Source organism: Ovis canadensis, chromosome 20, assembly GCF_042477335.2.
Source record: "Ovis canadensis isolate MfBH-ARS-UI-01 breed Bighorn chromosome 20, ARS-UI_OviCan_v2, whole genome shotgun sequence".
NCBI classification, from domain to species: Eukaryota; Metazoa; Chordata; class Mammalia; order Artiodactyla; family Bovidae; genus Ovis; species Ovis canadensis.
The window spans coordinates 23,530,396-23,553,679 of record NC_091264.1 but is presented as its reverse complement, the minus strand read 5'-3'; the positions used below and the strand labels follow the sequence as shown (position 1 = coordinate 23,553,679).

The 23,284-nt window shown below is 53.7% G+C and overlaps 2 protein-coding genes and 1 pseudogene across 6 annotated transcripts; 2 read left to right on the top strand and 1 right to left on the bottom strand.

Annotated features, from left to right (window-relative positions):
* Positions 1 to 3,882: 3,882 nt before the first annotated feature.
* On the top strand, positions 3,883 to 8,332 carry LOC138425804 (small ribosomal subunit protein mS33 pseudogene; annotated as a pseudogene).
* Positions 8,333 to 9,624: 1,292 nt separating this feature from the next.
* Positions 9,625 to 12,784, top strand: SMIM29 (small integral membrane protein 29). The gene is made up of 5 exons (XM_069564132.1): positions 9,625 to 10,107; positions 11,398 to 11,581; positions 11,786 to 11,811; positions 12,067 to 12,172; positions 12,334 to 12,784. The coding sequence occupies exons 2-5, from the start codon at positions 11,471 to 11,473 to the stop codon at positions 12,397 to 12,399; spliced, it is 309 nt and encodes a 102-aa protein (XP_069420233.1). The 5' UTR covers positions 9,625 to 10,107; positions 11,398 to 11,470; the 3' UTR covers positions 12,400 to 12,784.
* Positions 12,785 to 12,923: 139 nt separating this feature from the next.
* Positions 12,924 to 21,720, bottom strand: HMGA1 (high mobility group AT-hook 1). Of its 5 annotated transcripts, none has more exons than XM_069564134.1 (6): positions 21,580 to 21,720; positions 21,202 to 21,324; positions 18,050 to 18,194; positions 16,150 to 16,233; positions 15,497 to 15,547; positions 12,924 to 14,233 (listed from the first exon to the last, which is right to left on the bottom strand). In XM_069564134.1, exons 3-6 carry the CDS (start codon positions 18,149 to 18,151, stop codon positions 14,180 to 14,182), a joined length of 291 nt encoding a protein of 96 aa, XP_069420235.1. In that variant the 5' UTR covers positions 18,152 to 18,194; positions 21,202 to 21,324; positions 21,580 to 21,720; the 3' UTR covers positions 12,924 to 14,179. The 5 variants fall into 5 exon arrangements, with proteins under 5 accessions (XP_069420235.1, XP_069420234.1, XP_069420236.1 ...); XM_069564133.1 differs by having other exon boundaries at positions 18,050 to 18,191; XM_069564135.1 differs by lacking the exons at positions 21,202 to 21,324; positions 21,580 to 21,720 and adding an exon at positions 20,746 to 20,959 and having other exon boundaries at positions 18,050 to 18,191.
* Between the last annotated feature and the right edge of the window lie 1,564 nt (positions 21,721 to 23,284).

The window sequence follows — 23,284 nt, the reverse complement described above, 5'->3', positions numbered from 1 at the left end:
GTTCTGAGTCTTTCTTTGTTAGGTTTTAAAATTTGTTAAAATTTGTTTTGAGGCCTAACATATGATCTATCCAGGAGAAAGCTCCGTGTGTACTTGAGAACAATGCATATGCTTTGGAAGAAGTGTTCTGTATGCATGTCTGTAAGGTCTGGTTGATTTATAGTGGGTTTTTTAAAATTCAGTTAGTTTTATGTTTTACTACACTGGGTCCTTGTTGCTGTACGGGGACTTTTCTGTAGTTATGGCAAGCGGGAGCTACTCTCTAGTTGCTCTGTGTGGGCTTCTTGTTGCAGTGGCTTCTCGTTGCAAAGCATGGACTCTAAGCATACAAGTTTTAGTAGTTGTGGCTCAAGGGCTCTAGAGTGTGTGCGTTCACTAGTGTGGCACACGGGCTTAGTTGCTCCGAGACATGTGGGATCTTCCTGGTCTAGGGATCAAACCAGTATCCACTGCATTGCAAGGAGGATTCTTAACCTCTGGGCCACCAAAGAAGCCCTATAATGTTTTTCAAGTACTCTACTTCCTAACTGGTTTTCTGTATAGGATCATTTCAGTCGCTTAATCATGTCTGACTCTGTGACCCATGGACTGCAGCACGCCAGGCCTCCCTGTCCATCACCAACTCTCAGGGTTTACTCAAACACACGTCTATTGAGTCGGTGATGCCATCCAACCATCTTATCATCTGTCATCCCCTTCTCCTCCCGCCTTCAATCTTTCCCAGCATTACGGTCTTTTCAAATGAGTCAGCTCTTCGCATCAGGTGGCCAAAATATTTGAGTTTCAGCTTCAACATCCGTCCTTCCAGTGAACATTCAGGATTGATTTCCTTTAGGATGGACTGGTTCCAATACAAGAAACTCTGAAGAGTCTTCTCCAACACCACAGTTCAAAAGCATCAATTCTTTGGCACTCAGCTTTCTTTATAGTCTAACTCTCACATCCATACATGACTACTGGAAAAACCATAGCTTTGACTAGACAGACCTCTGTTGGCAAAGTAATGTCTCTGCTTTTTAATATGCTGTCTAGGTTGGTCATAACTTTTCTTCTAAGGAGTAAGCGTTTTTTAATTTCATGGCTGTGATCACCATCTGCAGTGATTTTGGAGCCCAAAAAAATAAAGTCTGACACTGTTTCCACTGTTTCACCATCTACTTGCCATGAAGTGATGGAACCAGATGCCATGATCTTCGTTTTCTGAATGTTGAGCTTTAAGCCAACTTTTTCACTCTCCTCTTTCACTTTCATCAAGAGGCTCTTTAGTTCCTCTTCACTTTCTGCCATAGGGTGGTGTCATCTACATATCTGAGGTTATTGATATTTCTCCTGGCAATCTTGATTCCAGCTTGTGCTTCCTCCAGCCCAGCATTTCTCATGATGTACTCTGCATATAAGTTAAATAAGCAGGGTGACAGTATACAGCCGTGAAGTACTGCTTTTCCTATTTGGAAACAGTTTGTTGTTCCATGTCCAGTTCTAACTGTTGCTTCCTGACCTGGATACAGATTTCTCAAGAGGCAGGTCAGGTGGTCTGGTATTCCCATCTCTTTCAGAATTTTCCACAGTTTATTGTGATGATCCACACAGTCAAAGGCTTTGGCATAGTCAATAAAGCAGAAATAGATATTTTTCTGGAACTCTCTTGCTTTTTCAATGATCCAGATGTTGGCAATTTGATCTCTGGTTCCTCTGCCTTTTCTAAAACCAGATTGAACATTTGGACGTTCTCCGTTCACGTACTGATGAAGCCTGGCTTGGAGAATTTTGAGCATTACTTGACTAGCATGTGAGATGAGTGCAATTGTGCAGTAGTTTGAGCATCCTTTGCCATTGCCTTTCTTTGGGACTGGAATGAAAACTGACCTTTTCCAGTCCTGTGGCCACTGCTGAGTTTTCCAAATTTGCTGGCATATTGAGTGCAGCACTTTCACAGCATCATCTTTCAGGATTTGAAATAGGTCAACAGGAATTCCATCACCTCCACTAGCTTTGTTCTCAGTGATGCTTCCTAAGGCCCACTTGACTTCACATTCCAGGATGTCTGGCTCTAGGTGAGTGATCACACCATTGTGATTATCTGGGTCATGAAGATCTTTTTTGTATAGTTCTTCTGTGTATTCTTGCCACCTCTTCTTAATATCTTCTGCTTCTGTTAGGTCCATACCATTTCTGTCCTTTATCGAGCCCATCTTTGCATGAAATGTTCCCTTGGTATCTCTAATTTTCTTGAAGAGATCTCTAGTCTTTCCCATTCTATTGTTTTCCTCTATTTCTTTGCATTGATCACTGAGGAAGGCTTTCTTATCTCTCCTTGCTATTCTTTGGAACTCTGCATTCAAATGGGTATATCTTTCCTTTTCTCCTTTGCTTTTCTCTTCTCTTCTTTTCACAGCTATTTATAAGGCCTCCTCAGACAGCCATTTTGCTTTTTCACATTTCTTTTCCTTGAGGATGGATGGAGGTTCTTGATCTCTGCCTCCTGTACAATGTCACGAACCTCTGTCCATAGTTCATCAGGCACTCTGTCTATCAGATCTAGCCCCTTAAACCTATTTCTCACTTCCACTGTATAATCATAAGTGATTTGATTTAGATCATACCTGAATGGTCTAGTGATTTTCCCTACTGTCTTCAATTTAAGTCTGAATTTGGCAATAAGGAGCTCATGATCTGAGCCACAGTCATGTCCCGGTCTAGTTTTTGCTGACTGTATAGGACATTCTTTCCGTTATTGAAATTAAGGTACTGAAGTCTCCAACTGTTAGTGTAGAGCTGTCTGTTTCTCCCTTCAGTTCTGTCAATGTTTGCTTCATTTATCTTGGGACTCTGTTGTTGGTGTATGCGTGCATGCTAAGTTGCCTCAGTCGTGTCTGACTCTCTCCAAACCTGTGGACTATAGCCCACCAGGCTCCTCTGTCCATGGGATTCTCCAGGCAAGAATGCTGGAGTGGGTTGCCATGCCCTCCTCCAGGAGATCTTCCCGACACAGGAATCGAACCTGTGTCTCTTATGTCTCCTGCACTGGCAGGCACGTTCTTTACCACTGGTGTCACCTGGGGAGCCCTGTTCACTGCATACATAACTGTTAAAGCTTCTTCATAGATTGACCTTGGTATCAATATAAAATGTCCTCCTTTGTCTCTAGTAACAGTTTTTGATGTAAAATCTATTTTGTGATATGAGTATAGCTACCCTAGGTCTCTTTTGATTATTCTTTACATAGAATATCTTTCCATTCTTTCACTTTCAACTTATTTGTGTCTCTGGGTCTAACGTAAGTCTCTTGACAGCAGCATATACTTGGATCCTTCCCCACCTCTTTTCATTCCAATCCCAAAGAAAGGCAATGCCAAAGAATGTTCAAACTACCGCACAATTGTACTCATTTCACATGCTAGCAAATTAATGCTCAAAATTCTCCAAACCAGGCTTCAACAGTACATGAACTGAGAAATTCCAGATGTTCAAGCTGGATTTAGAAAAGGCAGAGGAACCAGAGATCAAATTGCCACCATCTGTTGGATCATAGAAAAAGCAAGAGAATTCCAGAAAAAACATCTTTTGCTTCATTGACTGCACCAAAGCCTTTGACTATGTGGATCACAACAAACTGGAAAATCCTTCAAGAGATGGAGCATACCAGACCACCTGACCTGCATCCTGAGAAATCTGTATGCAGGGCAAGAAGCAACAGTTAGAACTGGATATGGGACAATAAGTTGATTCCAAATAGGGAAAGGAGTACTTCAAGGCTGTATATTGTCACCCTGCTTATATAACTTACCTGCAGAGTACATCATGCGAAATGCCAGATTGGATGAAACACAAGTTGGAATCAAGATTGCAGGGAGGGGAAAAGGGCTCACAGGAGAGAAGGTCACAAGTAGATACAGTTGAAAGTTTCCGTAAAGGGACACATGAGGATCCTGAAAAGTCCTAAGGCCTCTTATTCCTTGCTGCTCAAGAAATGTCTTCACTTTCAGAATATGCCTTGCGCGTGAATCGTCTGAGTGCCCGGCTATTTGGTGAGGTTGCCAGGCCTGCTGATTCCAAATCCATGAAAGTGGTGAAGCTGTTCAGTGAGCAGCCTTTGGCCAAGAGGAAGGAGACTTATGACTGGTATCCAAATCACAACACTTACTTTGCACTCATGGGGATGCTACGTTTTCTTGGCCTCTACAGAGACGAACATCAGGACTTCAAGGATGAGCAGCTGCGTCTAAAGAAACTTCGTGGAAAGGAGAAGCCAAGGAAAGGAGAAGGGAAAAGAGCAGCGAAAAAGAAATAGTGCTGGTCCATCAGGGGAGGACTTCTCTCTCAGCAGCTGAAAGTAGGAGGAAGTGTATTTACAGTCTGTCCACGTCCTGGAGGAGTGTCAGCTTCCCAGGTTGAAGACTGTTTGGAGGAACACCATCATCTCTGCGTTGAAATCTAACCCAGTTGAATTGTGACTGGTTTCATTGTAATTCTGCAAAATTATCTGCCTTGGTTCTGTAATCTGAGGTTTACCTTATTCCCCAAAGAAATGGAATGCATGACAAAAAAAAAAAAAAAGATTGCAGGGAGAAATATCAATTACCTCAGATATGCGAATGACAACACCCTTATGGCAGAAAGTGAAGAGGAACTAAAGAGCCTCTTGACGAAAGTGAGAGAGTGAAAAATTTGGCTTAAAGCTCAACATTCAGAAAACTAAGATCATGGCATCAGGTCCATTCCTTCATGGCAAATAGATGGGGAAACAATGGAAACAGTGACAGGCTTTATCTTCTTGGGCTCCAGAATCACTGTAGATGGTGACTGCAGCCATGATATTAAAAGACGCTTGCTCCTTGGAAGAAAAGTTATGACCAACCTAGACAGCTTATGAAAAAAGCAGAGACGTTACTCTGCTGACCATGTTTCATATAGTCAAAGCGATGTTTTTTCCCAGTAGTATGTATGGATGTGAGATTGGGACCATGAGGAAAGCTGAGCACCAAAGAACTGATGCTTTTGAACTGTGGTGTTGAAGAAGACTCTTGAGAGTCCCTTGGACTGCGAGGAGATCCAACCAGTCCATCCTACAGGAACTCAATCCTGAATAGTCATTGGAAGGACTGATGCTGAAGCTGAAGCTCCAATACTTTGGCCACCTGATGCCACAGACTTATTGGGAAAGACCCTGATGCTGGGATAGATTGAGAAGGCAGGAGGAGAAAGGGACGACAGAGGATGAGATGGTTGGATGGCATCACTGACTTGATGGACATGTGTTTGAGCAAGCTCCGGAAGTTGGAGATGGACAGGGAAGACTGGCGTGCTGCAGTCCATGGGATGCAAAGAGTCAGACACGACTGAACGACTGAGCTGAACTGAGCTGAATGATTACTGCTGCTGAACATCTTTTCATGTACTTACTTGGCCATTTGCATATCTTCTTTGGGGAAATGTTTATTCAAATCTTGCTAGATCATTTAAAAATCCGTTCTGCTTTTTTTGGTGAGTGATAAAATATACATAAAATTTACCATTCTAATAATTTGAAACATGTAGTTGAGTGGCATAAATTCATTCATAAACTGTGCACTGTCACCAGTCTCTGTCCTTTAATTAGTGAGTTTAGTCTCTTTCCTTTTAAAGTGACTACTGATATCAGGGACTGACTTCTGCCGCAGCGCTGTTTCCTATATTGTCATCTTTTTTGTTCCTCAGTCGTCCCAGTACTGCATTCTTTTGTGTTTGATTTTTCTCCTAGTATGTACTATTTTGATTTCCTTTTCATTTCCTTTTCTGTATATTTCCTACTTATTTTTTGTTGGTTACTATGGTGATTACAATTAACATCCTAAGATTAAGAGTTGATTTATCATCAGAAACCATGAAGGCCAGAAGCCAGTAGAATGATACGTTTAAAGAACTGACAGGAAAATAAAAAATGCTGTCAACCAGTAATTCCATATCCATAAAAATTGTTATAGAGAAGTTCAGACATTCCCGGATAAACAAAAGCTATTGTTGTTAGTAGACCTACCCTACAAGAAATGCTGCGCGTATATGCTCAGTTGTTCAGTCGTGTCCGACTCTGCGACCCTGTGGGACTATGGCCCACCAGGCACCTCTGTCCATAGGATTCTCAAGGCAAGAATACTGGAGTGGGTTACATTTCCTCCTCCGGGGATCTTGCTTTCCCAGGGACTGAACTGGCGTCTCCTGCATTGGCAGGTGGATTCTTCCACCAGTGAGCCACCTGGGAAGCCCTCAAGGCTTCCCAAGGGGAGTCATTCTGACTAAAACCAGAAGTCACTGGCAACTCAATGTCATATAAAAAAAAAAAGTTCACTGATAAAGGTAACTACAAAGTAAAATAAAAGCTAGTATTATTGTATTTTGGGTATGTGACACCTCTTTAACTCTTATATGGTTTAAAACATAGATGCATAAAAACATAATTATGAATGTGTTAATATGCATGCAATATATAAAGATGTATTTGTAACGATACCAACTTAAAGGGGGACATGGAATTGAATAGGAGGAGTTAATATATGCCATTGAAGTTAAGATGTTATAAATTCAACCTAAAGTGTTATACATTTATCTGTCTCTCAAGTGTGCTTTGATAATTTGTCTTTGTTTCCATGTATTTTCCATTTCAACTGAGTTATTGAATTTATTTGCAAAATGTTGTTCCTAATATTCCCTTATTATTCTTTTATGATCTGTAGAATCTGTTGTGATGTAGAACCTTTCATTCCTAATACTGGTGATTTGTATTTTCTTTTTTCCTGACCAGTCTGGCTAGAGGTTTATCAACTTTGTTGATTTTCTCAAGAAGCAGTTTTTGCTTTCATCAATTCTGTTTTTCTGTTTTCTGTTTCTGCACTGATCTTTGTTATTTTCTTCTGTATACTTTGGTTTCAGGTGGAAGCTGAGGTCATTGACATCTTTTTTTTTTTAATAGATATTTAGTGCTATGAATTTCTCTAATAGAGATGTCCCACAAATTCTGATACATTGCGTTTCCATTCAGCTCAAAATAGCTCCTAATTATTGTTTGATCCAGAGGTGTGTTATTCATTTTCTAAATATTTATGAATTTTCCAAGGATCTTTTTGTTAATGATTTGTAATATAATTCCACTGTGATCAGAAAACATATCTTGTATGACTTGAATCGTTTTTATCAAGACTTGTTTTATGGCCAAGAATATGATCTTAAGACTATGTATCCTCCTAATGTTAGGTGGAATATTCTATAAATGTCAATGTTCTATAAATGTCAAGTTAGTTGATAGGGTTGTTCCAGTTTAATTCTGGCTGATTATTTATCTGCTTGTTTTATCAATTATTCAGAGTAGTATTGAAATCTCTTACTAAAACTGATTGTTTTTTCTTACAGTTGTATCCATTTTTGTTTTATGTATTTAGAAGCTGTCTTATTGGGTACGTGAACATTTAGAATTGGTCTATCCTCAATTAATCGTGTCATTATGAATTGACCTTTTTTTAAATCTCTCGTAATATTTTCTGCTCTGCAATCAAATTTATCTGATTTTATCACAGCCCTCCCAGCTTTCTTTTGACAAGCATAAACAAGGTGTATCTTTTCCCATCTTTTCACTTTTACCCTGTTAAGAGTCTTTGTAGTTAAAGTACATTTCTTATGGGCAGCATATAATTGGGTCTTACTTTTTTTATCCATTCTGACAATCTCAGCCTTTTAATTGGGTTGTTCATTTTATATTTTTTGGCCATGTGTGGCATGCAGGATATTAGTTCCTTGACCAGGGGTCGAACTCACGTCCCCTGGGGCGGAAGCGGGGAGTTTTAATCTCTGGATTACCAGGGAAGTCCCTTAACTGGGCTGTTTAGACCATTTTCCTGTACTGTGATTGACAGAGTTAGGTTTCATTTTATCATCTTGTTTGTTTTCTGGTTCTCTCATCTGTTCTTTGTCACCCTTTGCTCTTTTTCTACCTTCTTTTGGATTACTTGAGAATTTTTAATTGTATTTTATCTCTTTTGTTGGCTTATTAACTCTATTATTTTATGGTTTACATTATATGGATTTAACCTGCCACAGTTCATCTCATCACAGGAACAAACCAGACCTCAAACACAATCCCAGAGCAGCTGCCAGCACAGAGCTGTCCAGGAAGAGGGCCCACCCATCGGGGCCCATTCTGCCTTCCCCTTGCTGATCACACCAAGAGCCTTGGGAAGTCATCACACCACTCAGAACCTCAGCTTGCTTCTTTGTAAACTGAGGTCATCCCACCTGCCCTGCCCAGCTTGGAATGGTGTTCTGTCCTATGAATAAAGACCCCATGCCAAAAAAAAAAAAAAAAGACCCCATGCCTTTCCACATACTAGCCTAGCTACTGCAACCACTAGGCCTGCTCCTAGGACCACCAGACTCTCAAGATGTGTGGTTGGAAATACTGAGAATGGGAACAAAGGTTGAGTGTGTGGGCAGCCAAGGGCCCCTGGGCTCCAAAACCTACTGCTTGATTCCTATTTCCCTGTAAGGTTGGGGAGGCCCTGCCTGGGGAGGTGCCTCCTCCCTCTGCCCTCCTAACAGAAGCCTGATGGGCGGTCTCCCTACTCTCCAGACCCAAACCCCAGAGAATACCAGGAAATCTGCCTGGAGTTTCCAGGGTCAATCTTTTCTCTCATTCCTTTCCCTTTATGTGATTCTCCATCACAGTCAGATGGTGGTATCTGGAGGCAAGAGGCGAGCTTGCACCTGTCTTCTGGTTCCTAATTGGGTCATCTCTGCACCAGATCTGCTCTCATCTAACCACTTCTGGAAGGACTTGGGAAGACTGAGGCCTGACCAGACCAAGTGGCTCAACCACATCTGGGCCATTGGCCGTCCCTGGCAAGTACAGGGTGACCTAGGAAATTCCCTGGCAGTCCAGTGGTTGGGACTCTGTGCTTCCACAGCCAGCAGCATAGGTTCCATCACTGGTGGAGGAGCTAAGATCCGTGTGCATCCTCTGACTGTCAAAGAAAGAATAGGGTGAGGCACACGGCCCTTGTATCTTCCGGAGCATCTGAGGACCGGGAGGATCTCAACCTGGCTCAGCTGCCATGACCTTTACGTTCTTGGGTGTTTTCCATTACCTGCCAATCTGGAGTTTTCCCAATTGTATGTGATTCTGATGGGGGAGAGCTAACTGTAGGTTTACCTACGGTTGTAAGAAATAACGAAGATAGAGCCCTTCTACACTTGGCCTAGCTTCCCCCAATGCTAACTTTTGCAAAACTGTAACATCACCATTAGGATACTGACATTGCTAACATCCACCGATCTTACTCAAATTACCCGTTAAGTGTGTGACATTTTAATGATCAGCCCACGGAAGCTTCGACCCAATCTTAACCTACTTGGCAAGCCTACTGTGACGCAGAGGGACTTCACCCCGCTGGTCCATTTTTTTTGTGCCCCAGAAAACCGGAAAGAGGTTAACAGGAAAATTTAAAATTCAGGGCATGTTATGTGCTAGGCTCCACTCGTGCCGTCGTTTGCTGCCTGCAGCAGCCTGTTTTACCAACACGAAGAGTAAGTAAGGCGCAGGGAGGGAGGGTGGCTGGGCGCGAGGTCCGAGGCCGGGCAAGGGCTACTCTAGGCCCTCCTACACACTCCGAGCACAGCACAGACGGGCAGTCACGCTGCGTGCGAGGAGGCCTAGAGGGCTCCACAGACATTAACGGAGGTCCCACAGGGCCTGCGATGCCCGTTAGAGCGGAGCCCGGCTCCGACCAGCAGGGCGAGGGGCGCGCGCGCCAGGCCCCGGCCCCACACGCGAGCTCCGGAGCGCGGCCGCCCCGGGGACGCCCCGCGGGACGCCGGGAAGCCGCGCGCCCCGCCCCGCGCCGCCGCGCAGCCCGCGGCTGCCCCCTGCCGCCGCGGCGTGGGCGCTGCAGCCCCGGCTGTATCCGCCTCCGGATTGGCGGCTCCGGCAGTCTCCGGGCCGGCTGCCTGCGGCCATCGGATTGGCTGCACCCCGATACCGCGGCCCCGCCTGTTTCCCCGGGTCCTTTGATCACGCGCCTGCTGGCTCTTCCGGGGCCCGAGAGCCAACCGAGGGCGTTCCTTTCCGGGCTGCAGCGGCGGGAGGTAAGGCATGGCCGGGTTGCATGGGCTGCAGAGCGCCGGTACAGGTCCACGCCTCGGGGTGTCGGGATTCCAGGATACTCGGGTCGCTCTGCGCCCCCCTCATGTTCTCCTCCCCTGGCCTGAGCCTCCCAACGCCGTGGGAACTACCCCTCACTCTCCCTTGCTGGTCCGCAACCTAGGGACAGCCTGTCACCCTCCCTACCTCAGAATGTCCCCTCGACCACGGGACGGGTGTGCGACTGGGCGAGTCCGGAGCCCTCATGGGCACCGAGACAGGCGGCTCAGCCCTTAACCTCCGATGGAAACCCAGGCGAACCGGGGTCACGGACCTCGGAGCATCTGCGTGCAGCCACCCGTGAAGAGTCTCCTTGCATCTGTCATGGGAGCTGACCCTCTCCACTTCCGCCTGTCATGCCAGGCCAGGAGGGGAGGGACCCGGGCGGAGCCCCGAGTGAGGACCAGGGGGAGGTGACATCACCTCGCAGATGCAGCCCAGCCCTGCCCACTGGTGTCCGCTCTGACACAAGACCAATGGGGGAGACGGTGCCCAGGTTCTATGTCTGGAGTGACACCAGGGACAACGAAGGCCCGGGAGCTATAGCCTGAAGTGTAGGCACTGGGCCAGGATCGAGGGGGGTCCTCCAGATGCTCCTGCTTCACCCCTTGGCTGCAGTGAGGACCCCGTGTTTTAACCTAATCTCTCCATTTTGCTTCACTGGATAGCTTCTGGTAGCCCAGTGCTCCAGGAGGAGGGGGTGGGAGCTGGGGACCTCCACCTAATCTTCCCTCAGTAGCTAGTATCTGCAAATGTTTGGCCAGCACCAGCACCTGAGTGAAAGCCCCACCCTGGGCAGCACTCAGGCCCCGGGTCTGGCCTCCCCTTGGTGCCCCTGGGTAAACCCCAGGATTTGCTGAGAGTCACTGGAGGGTTCAGCCCAGCACACTGACCTGGAAGACCCCCTCCCTTCCCTTTCTAGGACCTGACCTTAGTTTTCACGTATTACTCTCTCGGGGAGGGATCCAGAGTCTGGCTGTCACCCTGGGTGGAACTGACACCCTCCTTCCTCCTCTTCAGACTTCCCTCATAGCTCAGTTGGTAAAGAATCCGCCTACAGTGCAGGAGACCTGGGTTCAATCCCTGGGTTGGGAAGATCCCCGGAGAAGGGAAAGGCTACCCACTCCAGTATTCTGGCCTGGAGAATTCATGAACTATATACAGTCCATAGGCTCCCAAAGAGTCGGACATGACTGAGCGACTTTCACCTTCACTTTCACTTTCCCCCTCTCCAGGGAGCCCGGGGGAGGCACCCTCCCAAGGCGGTACTGCCCATGCGGACTACCGGGCCCTCCGGCTGCTGATGTCATGAGTAACACCACAGTGCCCAATGCCCCGCAGGCCAATAGCGACTCCATGGTGGGCTATGTGTTGGGACCTTTCTTCCTCATCACCCTGGTCGGGGTGGTGGTGGCTGTGGTAAGGAGCCTCCACACGTACACACCCCCCCACACTCTTGCTAAGGCAGGGGCGAGTGGGCCCGGACCAGCCTGTACACAGCATCTCACTGTCCTGCCGTCTCGGGAGCAGAGGCTCTCGGGAGGGGAGGGTGTGGAGGCGGGTCCCTTTCCCCCATAGGCCATCCTGGGCTCAGCCGCCTCCACAGTGCTGTCTCTGTTACAGGTGATGTACATCCAGAAGAGAAAACGGTGAGTGTCCCTGTCCTGAGTGCCCCCCACCGCATTCTGCTTAAAAGTTCTTCCCATAGGATCTGAGATCCCAGCATACACGTAAGATGCCCTCAGCCATTCAGAAGACAAAGCTGAAATTCCCTGCACGCCAGTTAGGTTTTTTCTTATCCAGATGTGTCCTTAGAGCTCTAGTGTACCCTGAAAGGCACCCGCTGGAGGTGCCCCGTTGGGGGAAACAAGAATCAGGTGGCTGAGCACTCCCCTGCCCCCCAGGGTGGACCGGCTTCGCCATCACCTGCTCCCCATGTACAGCTACGACCCTGCCGAGGAGCTGCATGAGGCCGAGCAGGAGCTGCTGTCAGACGTGGGGGACCCCAAGGTGAACACTCTGGGGGGACGGAGAACCAGCAAGGGTGGGCCTGCTCTCCTCATAGCCCTGAAGCCAGAACCTGCTTCTGCCCTCAGCCTTCACCATTTGGGCAGGGGCCAGTCAGGTACCTCCCTGCAAGCTGTACTATGGCCCGCTCTCCCCTGCTACAGGTGGTCCACGGCTGGCAGAGTGGCTACCAGCACAAGCGGATGCCCTTGCTGGATGTCAAGACATGACCTGAGCCCCCTGATCCGCCCCTCCCCAAATCACGGGGTCTTGATTGCCCAGGGCCCCGCAGCCTGCTGCTCCCCCAGCACCCTTCCCTCCAGCCCGGCTCCTAAGCCCTGCAGAGCCACCAGCCTCCACTGGACCCACCTCCTCACTCCCTCCTAGGCTTTCAGTCCTTTGTGGGATGAGCCTACCTACCAGTCACTCCCAGGAACTAATGAGAATGTTTCTTCCTGGGGTGAAAGGGTGGCTGGGATTACCAGGTAGGGCTTTGCCCTTCCACGGGCACCTTTCTCTAGCCCTCCCAGACATAGCTTTGGAGCTGTTCCCATGGTGACAGGGCCTAATGTATATTCAGTATATATATTTTGTAAATAAAATGTTTTGTGGCTAGGGGTATAGGTGATTTCTTCAAAAGGGGCTTACCTTCCCTGTAGTCAACTCCAATGCCTTTTCTTTTTCACTCAACTCACTAGAGATCCCTGGTTTCTAACATTCCCTATTCTAGGCACCCACCACAGAAAAGACTCAGTCCAGAAAAGGATATTTTTTTATTCAAGTAACTGCAAATAGGAAACCAGAGGGGAGCCCCAGGCTGGGACAAATAATGGCTACCTCCTCCCTGACAGAGCAGGTGGAGAAGGTGGCCCCTACACCTGACAGTCAACACGGGCCCCCTCCCCGCCCGCCCTCACTCTGCTGCAGCATCCTAGGGGCAGGACCCCACCTTCCCTGGGACTCGGGGAGTTGGTACCCAGCCTGCTTTGCTCCAGACCCCTTCCCCTAAGAGCTTCTTGGAGGAGGGGGACGTGGGCAGAACAGGAGGCGATGAGGATGGACATTTGGCGCTGGTAGCAGCAGCAACGACGGATGTCTAAGAATGAAACATTTAACAAAAAACAACACAACTGTCCAGAGGTAGTTTGTGAACAGAGGAAAGATGGAACCAGAACCTTGGGGGTTGGGGAGGAGCAGAAGGGTGGGAGTGGGCAAGACTAGCTCCTTGTTATTAGTGCCCCGAGGGAAGGGAGGAGGGGAACTGAGGCCTGGAGCGGAAGCAGACAGGGGTGGGGAGTGGCTCCAGCTCAAGAGGCTGCTGCAGGGAGCCCAGGCCTCCTGGGCCTCACCTGGATAAAGGGGACTCTCTCCATCATTGCAATGGGATTCCAGGGTGAGGGCAAGGTGGGCTAGAGCCTGCCTAGAGCTGGGAGGGGGCTTACATTCCTACCTTCCTTCCTGAGCCCCCAAGAGGGTGGCCCCACCTAGTGTGGGAACAAGGCAAGGCGGGAAGGAGAGGGGGTGGTGGGGGGCATCTCGGGGCAGTCACCCCTCTCCAGTGGGGGCACCTGCTGCCGCTAGTACAGTGAAGTGGGGCGTGTCCAAATGAGAATGAGATGGGGCTTGCGCCCCTCTTAAGGCCAGGGGAGCCCTCCCAGGCCCCTTATCGGGAAGCCAGAGGGGAGAGGCAGAGGGGATCCCCAAACCGAGAGCCCAGCCAGCAAGGCCCCCACCACGCAGGGAGCAGGGGTGCGGCAGCGCAGGAGTGGCTAAGTGGAAGTCAGCTTTGTTGGGGAGGGCGGCTGGGTGAAGGGTCGCTGGGACCTGAAATCAAAGGGAGCGGCTCCCCACTCGGGCCCGGGGACCCTGTGGCAGCTGGTCTGCAGTGTAGTGTGGCGGGGAGGGCGCAGGTAGGGGGTGGGGGGGGGGGCCTGGGGGCGGGGGGCAGGAGCAGAGCGGAGCTGTCCAGTCCCAGAAGGAAACTGCTCCTCGGGAGGGAGCAGGCGGCGGTCACTGCTCCTCCTCTGAGGACTCCTGCGAGATGCCCTCCTCTTCCTCCTTCTCCTGCAGGGTAGGCAGGGCCATCAAGAGAATGCCAGGCCCGCTCCCTCCTCCGCTGCCGCCCCCAGAGGCCAAGCTCACCACCCCCCCCACGCCCGGCCTCTCCAGAAGGGGGATGAGTCAGGGCTGAGTGTGTGGGTGACTCAGCAACCTCCACGGCCCAGTTTCATTCATAAAAAAGGAAGAATTTAAAGGGAGGGAAAAAAAAAAACCCACACACGCTGGTCTCACACACAGCCAGGCCCCTCAGCCCCCAGGGGCAGGGGGCTCCTGGCAGAGCACAGGGCAACCCTGGGCTCAAGTTGGCAAGGAAGTGACTGGTCCTGGGGTGGGAGACAGCAGCCAGGGAGAGAAGGGGAGGGCAGGGGTGGCTGGAGGCTGTGAGCCCCCTCCACTGAGGGTGCCAGGTGGCCTCAGCGGCCCGCAGGGGCAGCTGCTAGGCGGTGGAGTGGCCACGGCCGCAGGCTGACCCCAGGCCAGGGCGGGGAGCGAGGGGAAGTGTGTGCCGGCCGGGGCTCACTCACTGGGCGGGAATGTCGGGACACCACACAGGGCCCCCGTGCCAGGCACAAACTCCAAAACAACCCGTTTCCTGTTACTCATTCTTGGGGCCCTGCCAGCACCCCAAGCCCCCCTCAGCCGGTGGTGGCTCAGCTCACACAGCTCGAGGAACAAGCCGCAAGGAGGACAGGTTGCAGGGGCCCAGCCTGCAGATCTCTGGGCGCAGCCCACCAGCCACCACTCCCAGCTGCCTGGGGGCCCAGATGGGGGTGGGGCCCCTCAGCTCCCACCCAGCAGGCTATGACCCAGCCCCGTTCTGGAGCTGAGCTCCTCTACTGCTGCTGCTTAAACCCCTTCTTCTTCTTCCTTACTACAATGGGGGAGTGGGGCGGGGTGGGGAGATGCTACCATATGACCTCAAGGTCCACCCTAGAAGTTCTGACTCTGAACCAGAAGCAGGGGAAGGAAAAGATAAGAACCACCCCCAGTAAGGCAGGGCAGGGAGTCTAGCCTGGTTTGTACCCGGGACCCTACACTTCTCACGGACACAGCTCTTCAGAAGCCCTAGGCTGAGTGCCAGGAGTCCGGGGGCCCTGGACAAACCCTTTCCCTCCCTAGGCCTGGGTGAAAACGTGAAGTCCCACCATTGCTGGCCCTGCAGGTCAGGGAGAGCCATCTCCCTCTGTGGGCGCACAGGATGGAGCATCACTCACTCTTCAACAGTCTCCCCAGAAGAACCAAACTGCCTCTGCCCCAGTCACCTACCAGTTTTTTGGGTCTGCCCCTTGGTTTTCTCCCTGGAGTTGTGGTGGTTTTCTAGATGGTCAGAAAAAAGATCCACTAAGTCAAAAATGTCCCCGATGGTGCCCACCCAATGACCAGTGCCCCAGATGGTGAGGGACAGCAGGGAGGGGCGGCCCGGGACTCCCACCCCAGCAGGCCCACCCGAGTCCAGCTGGTGATGACTGGCCAGCCACACTGCCCCCCCACCCCAACATACACACACGCCCCCCAACTCCCTCCTCCACCCATGACTCAAGAGGATATGAGTCGTGTCTTAGAAAAAATAAAATAAAAAACAAAACAACTTCTCTGAAAGGCTGATGCCACTATGAATCTGGCCTCCCCCCTCATTCCTGCAGGAGCCAGGGGACCTCCCACAGAGAAGGTGACAGTCTCAGCCCCGGGTGGAGCTGCCCCCTTGCCTCTCCAGACCAGGAAACCTGCTGGACACCTTGACTTCCCCACTGTCCTGGACGGGCCAAGGCCCAGAAGTGAGACCTCAGTCACTGGCCCCCCCTCACCTCCACTGGCACAGGCCCGTCACCACCCATATGCCAGAAGCAGGTGCAGAGAATTAGGACAGACCAGGCCTCCCATGGCTGCTGTCAGGGCAGAGGGCCCCCCATAAGCCTCACCCGGGTCTTGGCGGCACCCTTGTTTTTGCTCCCCTTCGGTCGGCCCCGAGGTCTCTTAGGTGTTGGCACTTCACTGGGCTCCTTCTGCAAAGACAGATGAGACAGTCAGAGACGTGGAAGCCACCTTCCCTGCCCCTTCAGGACAGAGCCCTCTGCCCCAGCCCAGCAGTGGTCTGCCCGCCCCCGCTCCAGAATGCACAGGAACCATGGCAGGTAACCCTTGGGATTCAGGTTCTCCATCTGACATTCTTTTGCAAAGCCTTTCCCCTAGCTTCTCTGCAACAGCAAAATGACAAGACACCAGAAGGCCTCTGGAAAGGGTGTCGTGGGGGCAGAAAGACACGAGATAGCTCTGTCCACACCCCAGCTCAGCCTCTGACCAGCTCTCAGATCTTGGGCCAGATGCTGAATGAAGACAGGACAGTCTGCAGTACTGGGCTGTCATCACTGCCCACCCCACCCCCACCTCCGCCAGAAGGCAGGGATGCAGAAGAGGAAAAAGGATGCCCCTTCCCCTAGAAGGAGCATCCAGCTCTCCCTGCAAACCAGACTCCTTCCAGGTTGCCTCCTAGGGAGAACTCATGTCCACATCTTGGAACCCCAGAGACCCCTGCCATTTGGGCCACTAAAACTTTAATAGACCCGAGATAGAATAAAAAGCTGCTACATAATGCACAGAAGCCGGGCAGTAAAGGCACATCAGTGGTGGTTTCCCAGGGCGGCTGCCTGTGGGCTGTTCATCGCCCAGTAACCGCACACCCCTTCTGACACCCCTCACTGACAAGCCCACAGGCAGCAGGGGGGGGCCAAAGGAATCAGACTAAGGGGGTGACTTCTCCACCCGTGAAAAGGGCTCTGAAAGAGACAGATGAATTCCACCGCCCATGAGACTCCTCACGGCTCCTCAAGAGCTAGTACGGAGATTCCCAGTGGGGGCGGGGAGGCGTGCCTGGGGCCTGGTGGACAAGGATCAGCTTCAGTTCCTTTCCCCTTCTCTCCCCCAGGAAAGGAAAGGAACAGGGCTTCACCCACAGCTGCGCCCTCATGTGGGACAGCTCCCTCTCGAGAAACCAAGGTCTCCACCAGGTAACAGGTGGCCCACACAGCCTGACTGGCCAAGCTCCCCGGGGTGCCCAGAACCAGGGCTCTGAGTCACTCTGCCACCAACTCCCCAACGTTGTAAACTTTCGGGCTTTTACAGAACCAGGCAGAGCCCAATGCAGGGTCACTCAAGGAAGCCCACGAACAGGTGATGGCCCCTGCCCCGGGATGAAGAACTCCAGAAACGGACAGGAAGCATTAAGTAAGTTAACAGAGTGCTGCCACGCATGCTGCTGGGCTTACATACGTAAACGGTCACGTTTCTATAATTCATCTTTGTTGGCGTTTAGTCGCCAAGTCACCTCCAACTCTTTTATGACCCCACGGACGGTAGCCCGCCAGGCTCCTCTGTCCATGGGATTTCCTGGGCAAGAAGACTGGAGTGGGTTGCCATTTCCTCCTCCAGGGGATCTTCCTGACCCAGGGATCGATCCCACATCTCCTGCTTGGCAGGCAGATTCTTTACCACTGAGCCACCATACTTCAATACACTGGTCCACAATGGACTGGAAATAAAAGGTGAGTGGTTACCAGTGGAAGCTCTGGCCTGCATGACTACAGGCTCACTCCTGGCTTGAACTCAGGTTCAGCGCTCCCTTGGGCCACACTCCTCTCCCGGGGTCTCGGGCACCAGAGACGTGTGTGTGGGGAGCGCACATATGTATAGGAAGGATGCCGCACCCTGCCAGTCCTGTTTTCACCTGCCAGGATGCCGGAAACCTCCCTAGCCCTAAGAGGTAAACCAAGGCGAAGGTCTGGACAGCCAGCTACCTCCTGCCAGCGCAGCCCCAGGGCTCACCGGAGGCTGCTTGCGAGGCCGGCCCCGCCCGCGCTTCTCAGCGCCGTCCTTCTCCTGCTTGGAGGCCAGGGGCTGGCTGGACTTCGAGCTCGACTCGCTCATCTTCCCTCGTCAGCAGAGCAGGCGAGGAGCCACGGCTGGGCTGCTGGGAGGCAGGGAAAGTGTTTTAGATGAAACTTCTTGCGTTAGCCACCTCCAGACCCTCATCACTCCCGCCCAGCAGGAAACTGCCTTCTCCCAGGGCCCCCCAGGACTCCCACCCTGGCCTAGGGTTGTCTGCCCAGCCCGCCGTGCAGGCTGCAGGGTGGGGCTGGGCCGTTGGCCCTAATCAGGGCCTTATCTCCTGCTCAGAAGGGCTCTTTGTTGCCCTGCCACCCCCACTCAAGAGCGCAGCCAGCCCAGACCTGGCTGTGGGTGAGGCCGTCCCGGCTGAGGTGTGGGCGAGATGGTCCTCAGGCTGCCAGGCCCCCCCCTCCACTGTGCTGCCCCTTCTCTTTTAAGGAAAGCCAAGCCTGGGTAGCTCGCGGGGAGCACGGGAAGAGAGGCGAGCAAGGAACGAGCCCTGCACATCTACCTGGCAGCCATGCCACCAGTCCCTGGGCCACCTTGCCCACAGCACTGCCCAGGGCCCCACCGGTTCTCTCTGCTTCCCTCTCCCTGGGTTAAACCTTGGAGGGTCAAAGATGCAAACAATTTGGGAAATGGGGGCTAAAACCACACTGGGTTAGGTGCGGGGAGGAATGGAAACCACCCAAAGCTGAAAGGGGAGTCTCCTCTTCCCCTCAGCCCACTCGCACCCATCTGGAGTCAGATGGGATCTTTCTCTTTGATGCCTCCTCACATGAGGGGCAGGGACTTCTCCAACTGAGAGGGAGAAAACACTAGCTGACCCCCTGAAGCCCTAGGAGGGCTGATCCTCAAAGCACCTTGGTCCTTTTCTAGCATATTCCCTCTTCTTAAGAGGACTCTTTGGACTTCATCAGTCCTACAAATACAGAATTCATGTAAAACCACCCTCTGCAAGGGGCACCTGCACCTGTATTGGGGAAGTCTCTTCCAGAAGCTGAGAAAGAGCAACAAGGGGCCCCCACACCTATCCTCCCAGTTAGTATCCCCAAGTTACAGACAGAGATTGGTCTTCGGAGGCTGCCCTTGGCAAAGGGTGGGCCCAAGTGGCTCTACTTCCAGAAAAGCCCCTCAACCTATAAAATGGAGGTAATGATGCTCCACCTGTCTTGCCTACGTCTGCAGCAAGAATCAAACTAGGTAAAAATTAAAAACGCTTAAACAACTGAAAGGTTCATTCCAATCAAAATGAGAACTAGAACATTTGAAAATGACTCTCCCTTTTCAGATTCAGACTATTTCCAATTTTAACCCAAAGAGAGGAAAGCCTGTCTTTTTTGCAAACTTGTGATTGTTACGAGGGGCCTAAGGCCCCTGATTCTCAAGTATTGAAATGCTCCAGACGGCGAGACTTCGTCTGGTAATTATTCCATTTCATAATATTTCAGACTTGAAGACCCTTTTAAACAAGGTGGTTGGCGATTTATCCTGCTCCATCATTAGTGGCTTGGCCTGCTCTGTAATTACAGGCAGTGATTAGAATCTTACATTACACCACAGATCCCCCTTCAAAACTAAACATCAAAATTAATCAGCTAAATGAGCGCTGACCTCACATGAGGTTTGCTGGAGGCCCCCTCCATGAGGGGGTTCTAGTTGGGCGAAGCCAGCCCCTAATCCCACAAGGCCCAGCCCAGCCTGCCTGGGGACCCTGTTGAGTGCGTCTGGTATTTCCCCACTTCTTGCTGCTGGGGACCCTTTAATCCGCTCACCCCCACCCCAGATCCAGGCCTCCATGAACTGAATTAAGGCCTGAGGCCCTCTCTGGTGAGACCAACAAATGCTTGTCTCTTCCACCTGTTTCTGAACATCAGGGAGGCCTGGCTTGGAGAAGCCACGTTTGAGGCCCAACTTCAGTCCTATCGTCGGTAATAAGCCCTTTCGGGCCTAAGTAGCCTAGAGAAAGGGTTGATGAGGTGCCCAAGGTCACAGAGCAAATTGGAATGGGTTCCTGGCGACCCTTCTCGCCCGCCAGTTTCCTTACCCGCCCGGGGGCTGGTAAACCCCTGTCGCCCCTACTCCAGACCGGCCCTGGGTGACTCTGCAAGTGTCTGCGCCCGGCCGTTGCTGGTCGGCCGGAGGGACGAGGGGCCGGAGCGCGCGGGGGGAGGGGCGCAGGCCGCGGGTGCAGGCGCGGGAAACCGGTGCCCTCCGACCGCATGCACCGCCACGAGGGTGCACCCGGCCCCACTTCCTGCCAGAGGGGGCACCCAAGCCCGCCTTGGGGCAGGAAACCTGGCGCGCGCGGGGGAGAGGAAGAAAGCCGCCTCCCTCCGCGACTTCCCCGCAAAATAAAAGCCCCAGTTTAAAAAAAAAATGAAACGGGGAGTCAAAGGGACTAGTTCCAACAGAGCCCAGCAAAGCAGAGAAACCAGTTTGTGGGGGCGGAGGGCAGGCCGGGCCCGGGGGGCTGAAGAGGCGCAGGCCGGGCCAGAGGTGGGGTCGGGGTGAAGCCCCAAACCCAGGCCAGGGAGTCGGCCTCGGCTGCGGAGCGAGCGCCGGGATAAAAGGCCGAGCCCGGAGTTCAGGCCGAATTGCGGGGTTCCCGCCCATCCCACCCCCCCACTTACAGAACTTCCCCAGGCTGCGGGGCCGCCCGGCCCCGGGCTCTCCCGCCGCGCCCCAGCCTGCCCCTCTCCCCGCCCCCACGGCACAGGCCCGGGCTCGGGCTCGGGCTCGGGCGGGAGCGGCGGCCGCGCGAGGTGCACCGAGAGCCGCCGGGTGCACGACTCGCGCTCGCCGCAGCCGCGCACCCCCTCCCCCACCGCGCGCTTCTCCCGGGTCCCCGCCCCCCGCACGGCGCCCGCGGCGCGGGGGCAGGGGTGCGGCCGCCCTCCCCGCGCCGCCCTGCCCCACCGCCCGCCCCCCGCGCCGCGCGGCCCTCCCCCGCCGGCGGCTCGCGCAGCCCCGGCCTGGGAATAAAGCCGGAGGCGCGCGCTGCAGCCCCGGGGCGGCTTGCAGGAGGGGGCGGCGTGCGGCCGCGGCGCGGGCGCCCCCCCCCGCCGCCGGCCCCGGGACGGACTCACCGCGAGCTCGGCTGCCGGCCTGCGGTGCGCGCTCCGAGCTGCCGGGAGCGACGGTGTTGGGCGCTGAGGACCGGCCTGGCTCCGCCGCCGCCGCCGCCGCCGCCGCTGGTAGCAAATGCGGATCTGAAACCGGGAGAGAGAGCAGAAGCGCTCAGAGGCCGCCGCCGCCGCGTGCTCGCCGCCCTGGCCCCCGCGGGGTATTTATATGTCACATCCAGGCCGGGGGGGGGGAGCACAAAAATATTCCACCTCCCCCGAAGGATGGCGAGGGGCAGGAAGCTAGGCACGGCCCGTGCGCGGCCTCAATAAATAAATAATTTATTTAAATGATAGATTAAAAAAAAAAAAAAGGAGCCACCAGAGGGGCCGCGAACTCACGCCTTCTTGGAGCCGCGCCAGGGCCAGAAATAGCCCGGGCTCGGAGTCCCAATTAGAGGAGCGCAGCCCCGGCTCAGGGGAGCTTAAAAAGAGCGACCCAGGGGCAGGGGGGACGGGCCCGCCCGCGCCAGCCGTGTCACTGGGGGGCGGGGCCATGCAAATGAGCCTGGGGATTTAAAAGGGCGGCCGCCCGCCGCCGCCGCGCGGGTGGGTGCTGACGACGGCGAGGGCTGTGCGGAGACGGGCGTCTGGGGGCGGGCGCGCAGGGGGGCCGGGCCGGGGCCCAGAGGACGCGGCCCCCTCCCCGCAGTCCCCTGCCGGCAGACATGGGGAGCTGTTGAGAGGGGTCACCAGGAAGCCCTTCCCAGGGGCGGGCGTTCCCTGCGTGGAGTGGGCTCGCGCGAGAGACGCCTCTGGGGCCTTCCGGGCGTTAGGCCTGGCGCCCGCGGGCGCGTGAATGTGCGCGGGCGCCGGTGCCTGCGGGGGGCTGCGCGGACGCCGGTTAGAGAGTCCCGCGGCCTACCCGCCGCCCTCTCCGCCTAGATTACGCGGCTCCTTAGTTTCCCCTGGGCGGACAGGTGTCAGCGTGTGCATTTCGGTGCCAGCCGTGTGTGGCTGACTGGTGAAATGTAAGGTCTTGTGAAACTCGAATGTGAAACTTGTGAGATCCAGAGTTTAGATTTAATGGGTCCGAGTGAGCCATAATCAAGGTGCGGCCTCCACGCGAGGTAAACGATTGGCTCCTCTTCAGGTAAACCTGAGGGGAGGGCTCATTCCTTTTAAGTGACCCGGATGGTGTTGTAGAGATCAACGGCCCCACTGGGTGCCCTGGCCCCTTCCGCTGTGACTTTTTTTTTTTTTTAGTAAAACGTGACCCGGTGGTCGCCTGGAAGCACTCTGAAGGCAGGGAATGAGTCTGCGCACGATGTACCCCGCCACGCCTGGCGCCATAAAGACCTATTGCGCAGCCCAAGCGGGAAGATGGCGGGGAGGGCGGTGGGGGAAGAAAGGGCGCTGTCAGGGGCGCGCCCTGCAGGCCGGGCCCGGGGCCTTCTCGGGCGCACTTCCCCGCCCCTGGTCCCCGAGGCGGCCTTCCCCATCTCCCCGTGATGCAGGGACTCGCAGTGCGGCCCAGTGACACACGGCTGTGACTCATGTTTCTCTGTGTTCCCCTTCTTCCTCCCCGGTCAGCGGAGGCCTCGGCTCAGCCCCCTCCTCAGGGGGCGAACCGGCGCTGGAGGGTGGGGGCGGATGGGGGGACGCCTGGAAAATCCTGCGCCCAGAATGGAGGCGGGGTGGGGAACCGGAGGGGCCGGGCCTCCCCGTTTCAGGAATGTCTCAGGAATGTTTCCGGTGGGGGTGGGGGGCAGGGCCGGGCCGGGGGCAGCACGTGCTCGGCCGGGTGGGGGCGGGGACGCCAGGGCGGGAAGGCGCTGGGGCCAACGGAGCGGGCTCAGGGAGGAGGGCGCGGGCCCGGGCGGGGAGCGGGCCGGGAGGCCGACCTCCGCGCGCCCGCCCTCCGCCCCGCGCCCAGGTGAAAGGCTGTCCCTGAGAAGTCTCCGGGCTGCCCCGGGAAGGGAGAGGAAGTCACCGAAGGGCGGCCTGAGGGAGAGGAGGGTGGAGGGGGAAGGCGAGGGCGAGGCTGGGGGAGGGGCGGCCTGCCCCTTTGTGTGGAGTGGGGGTGGGGCGGGGTGGAAGGCGCGCC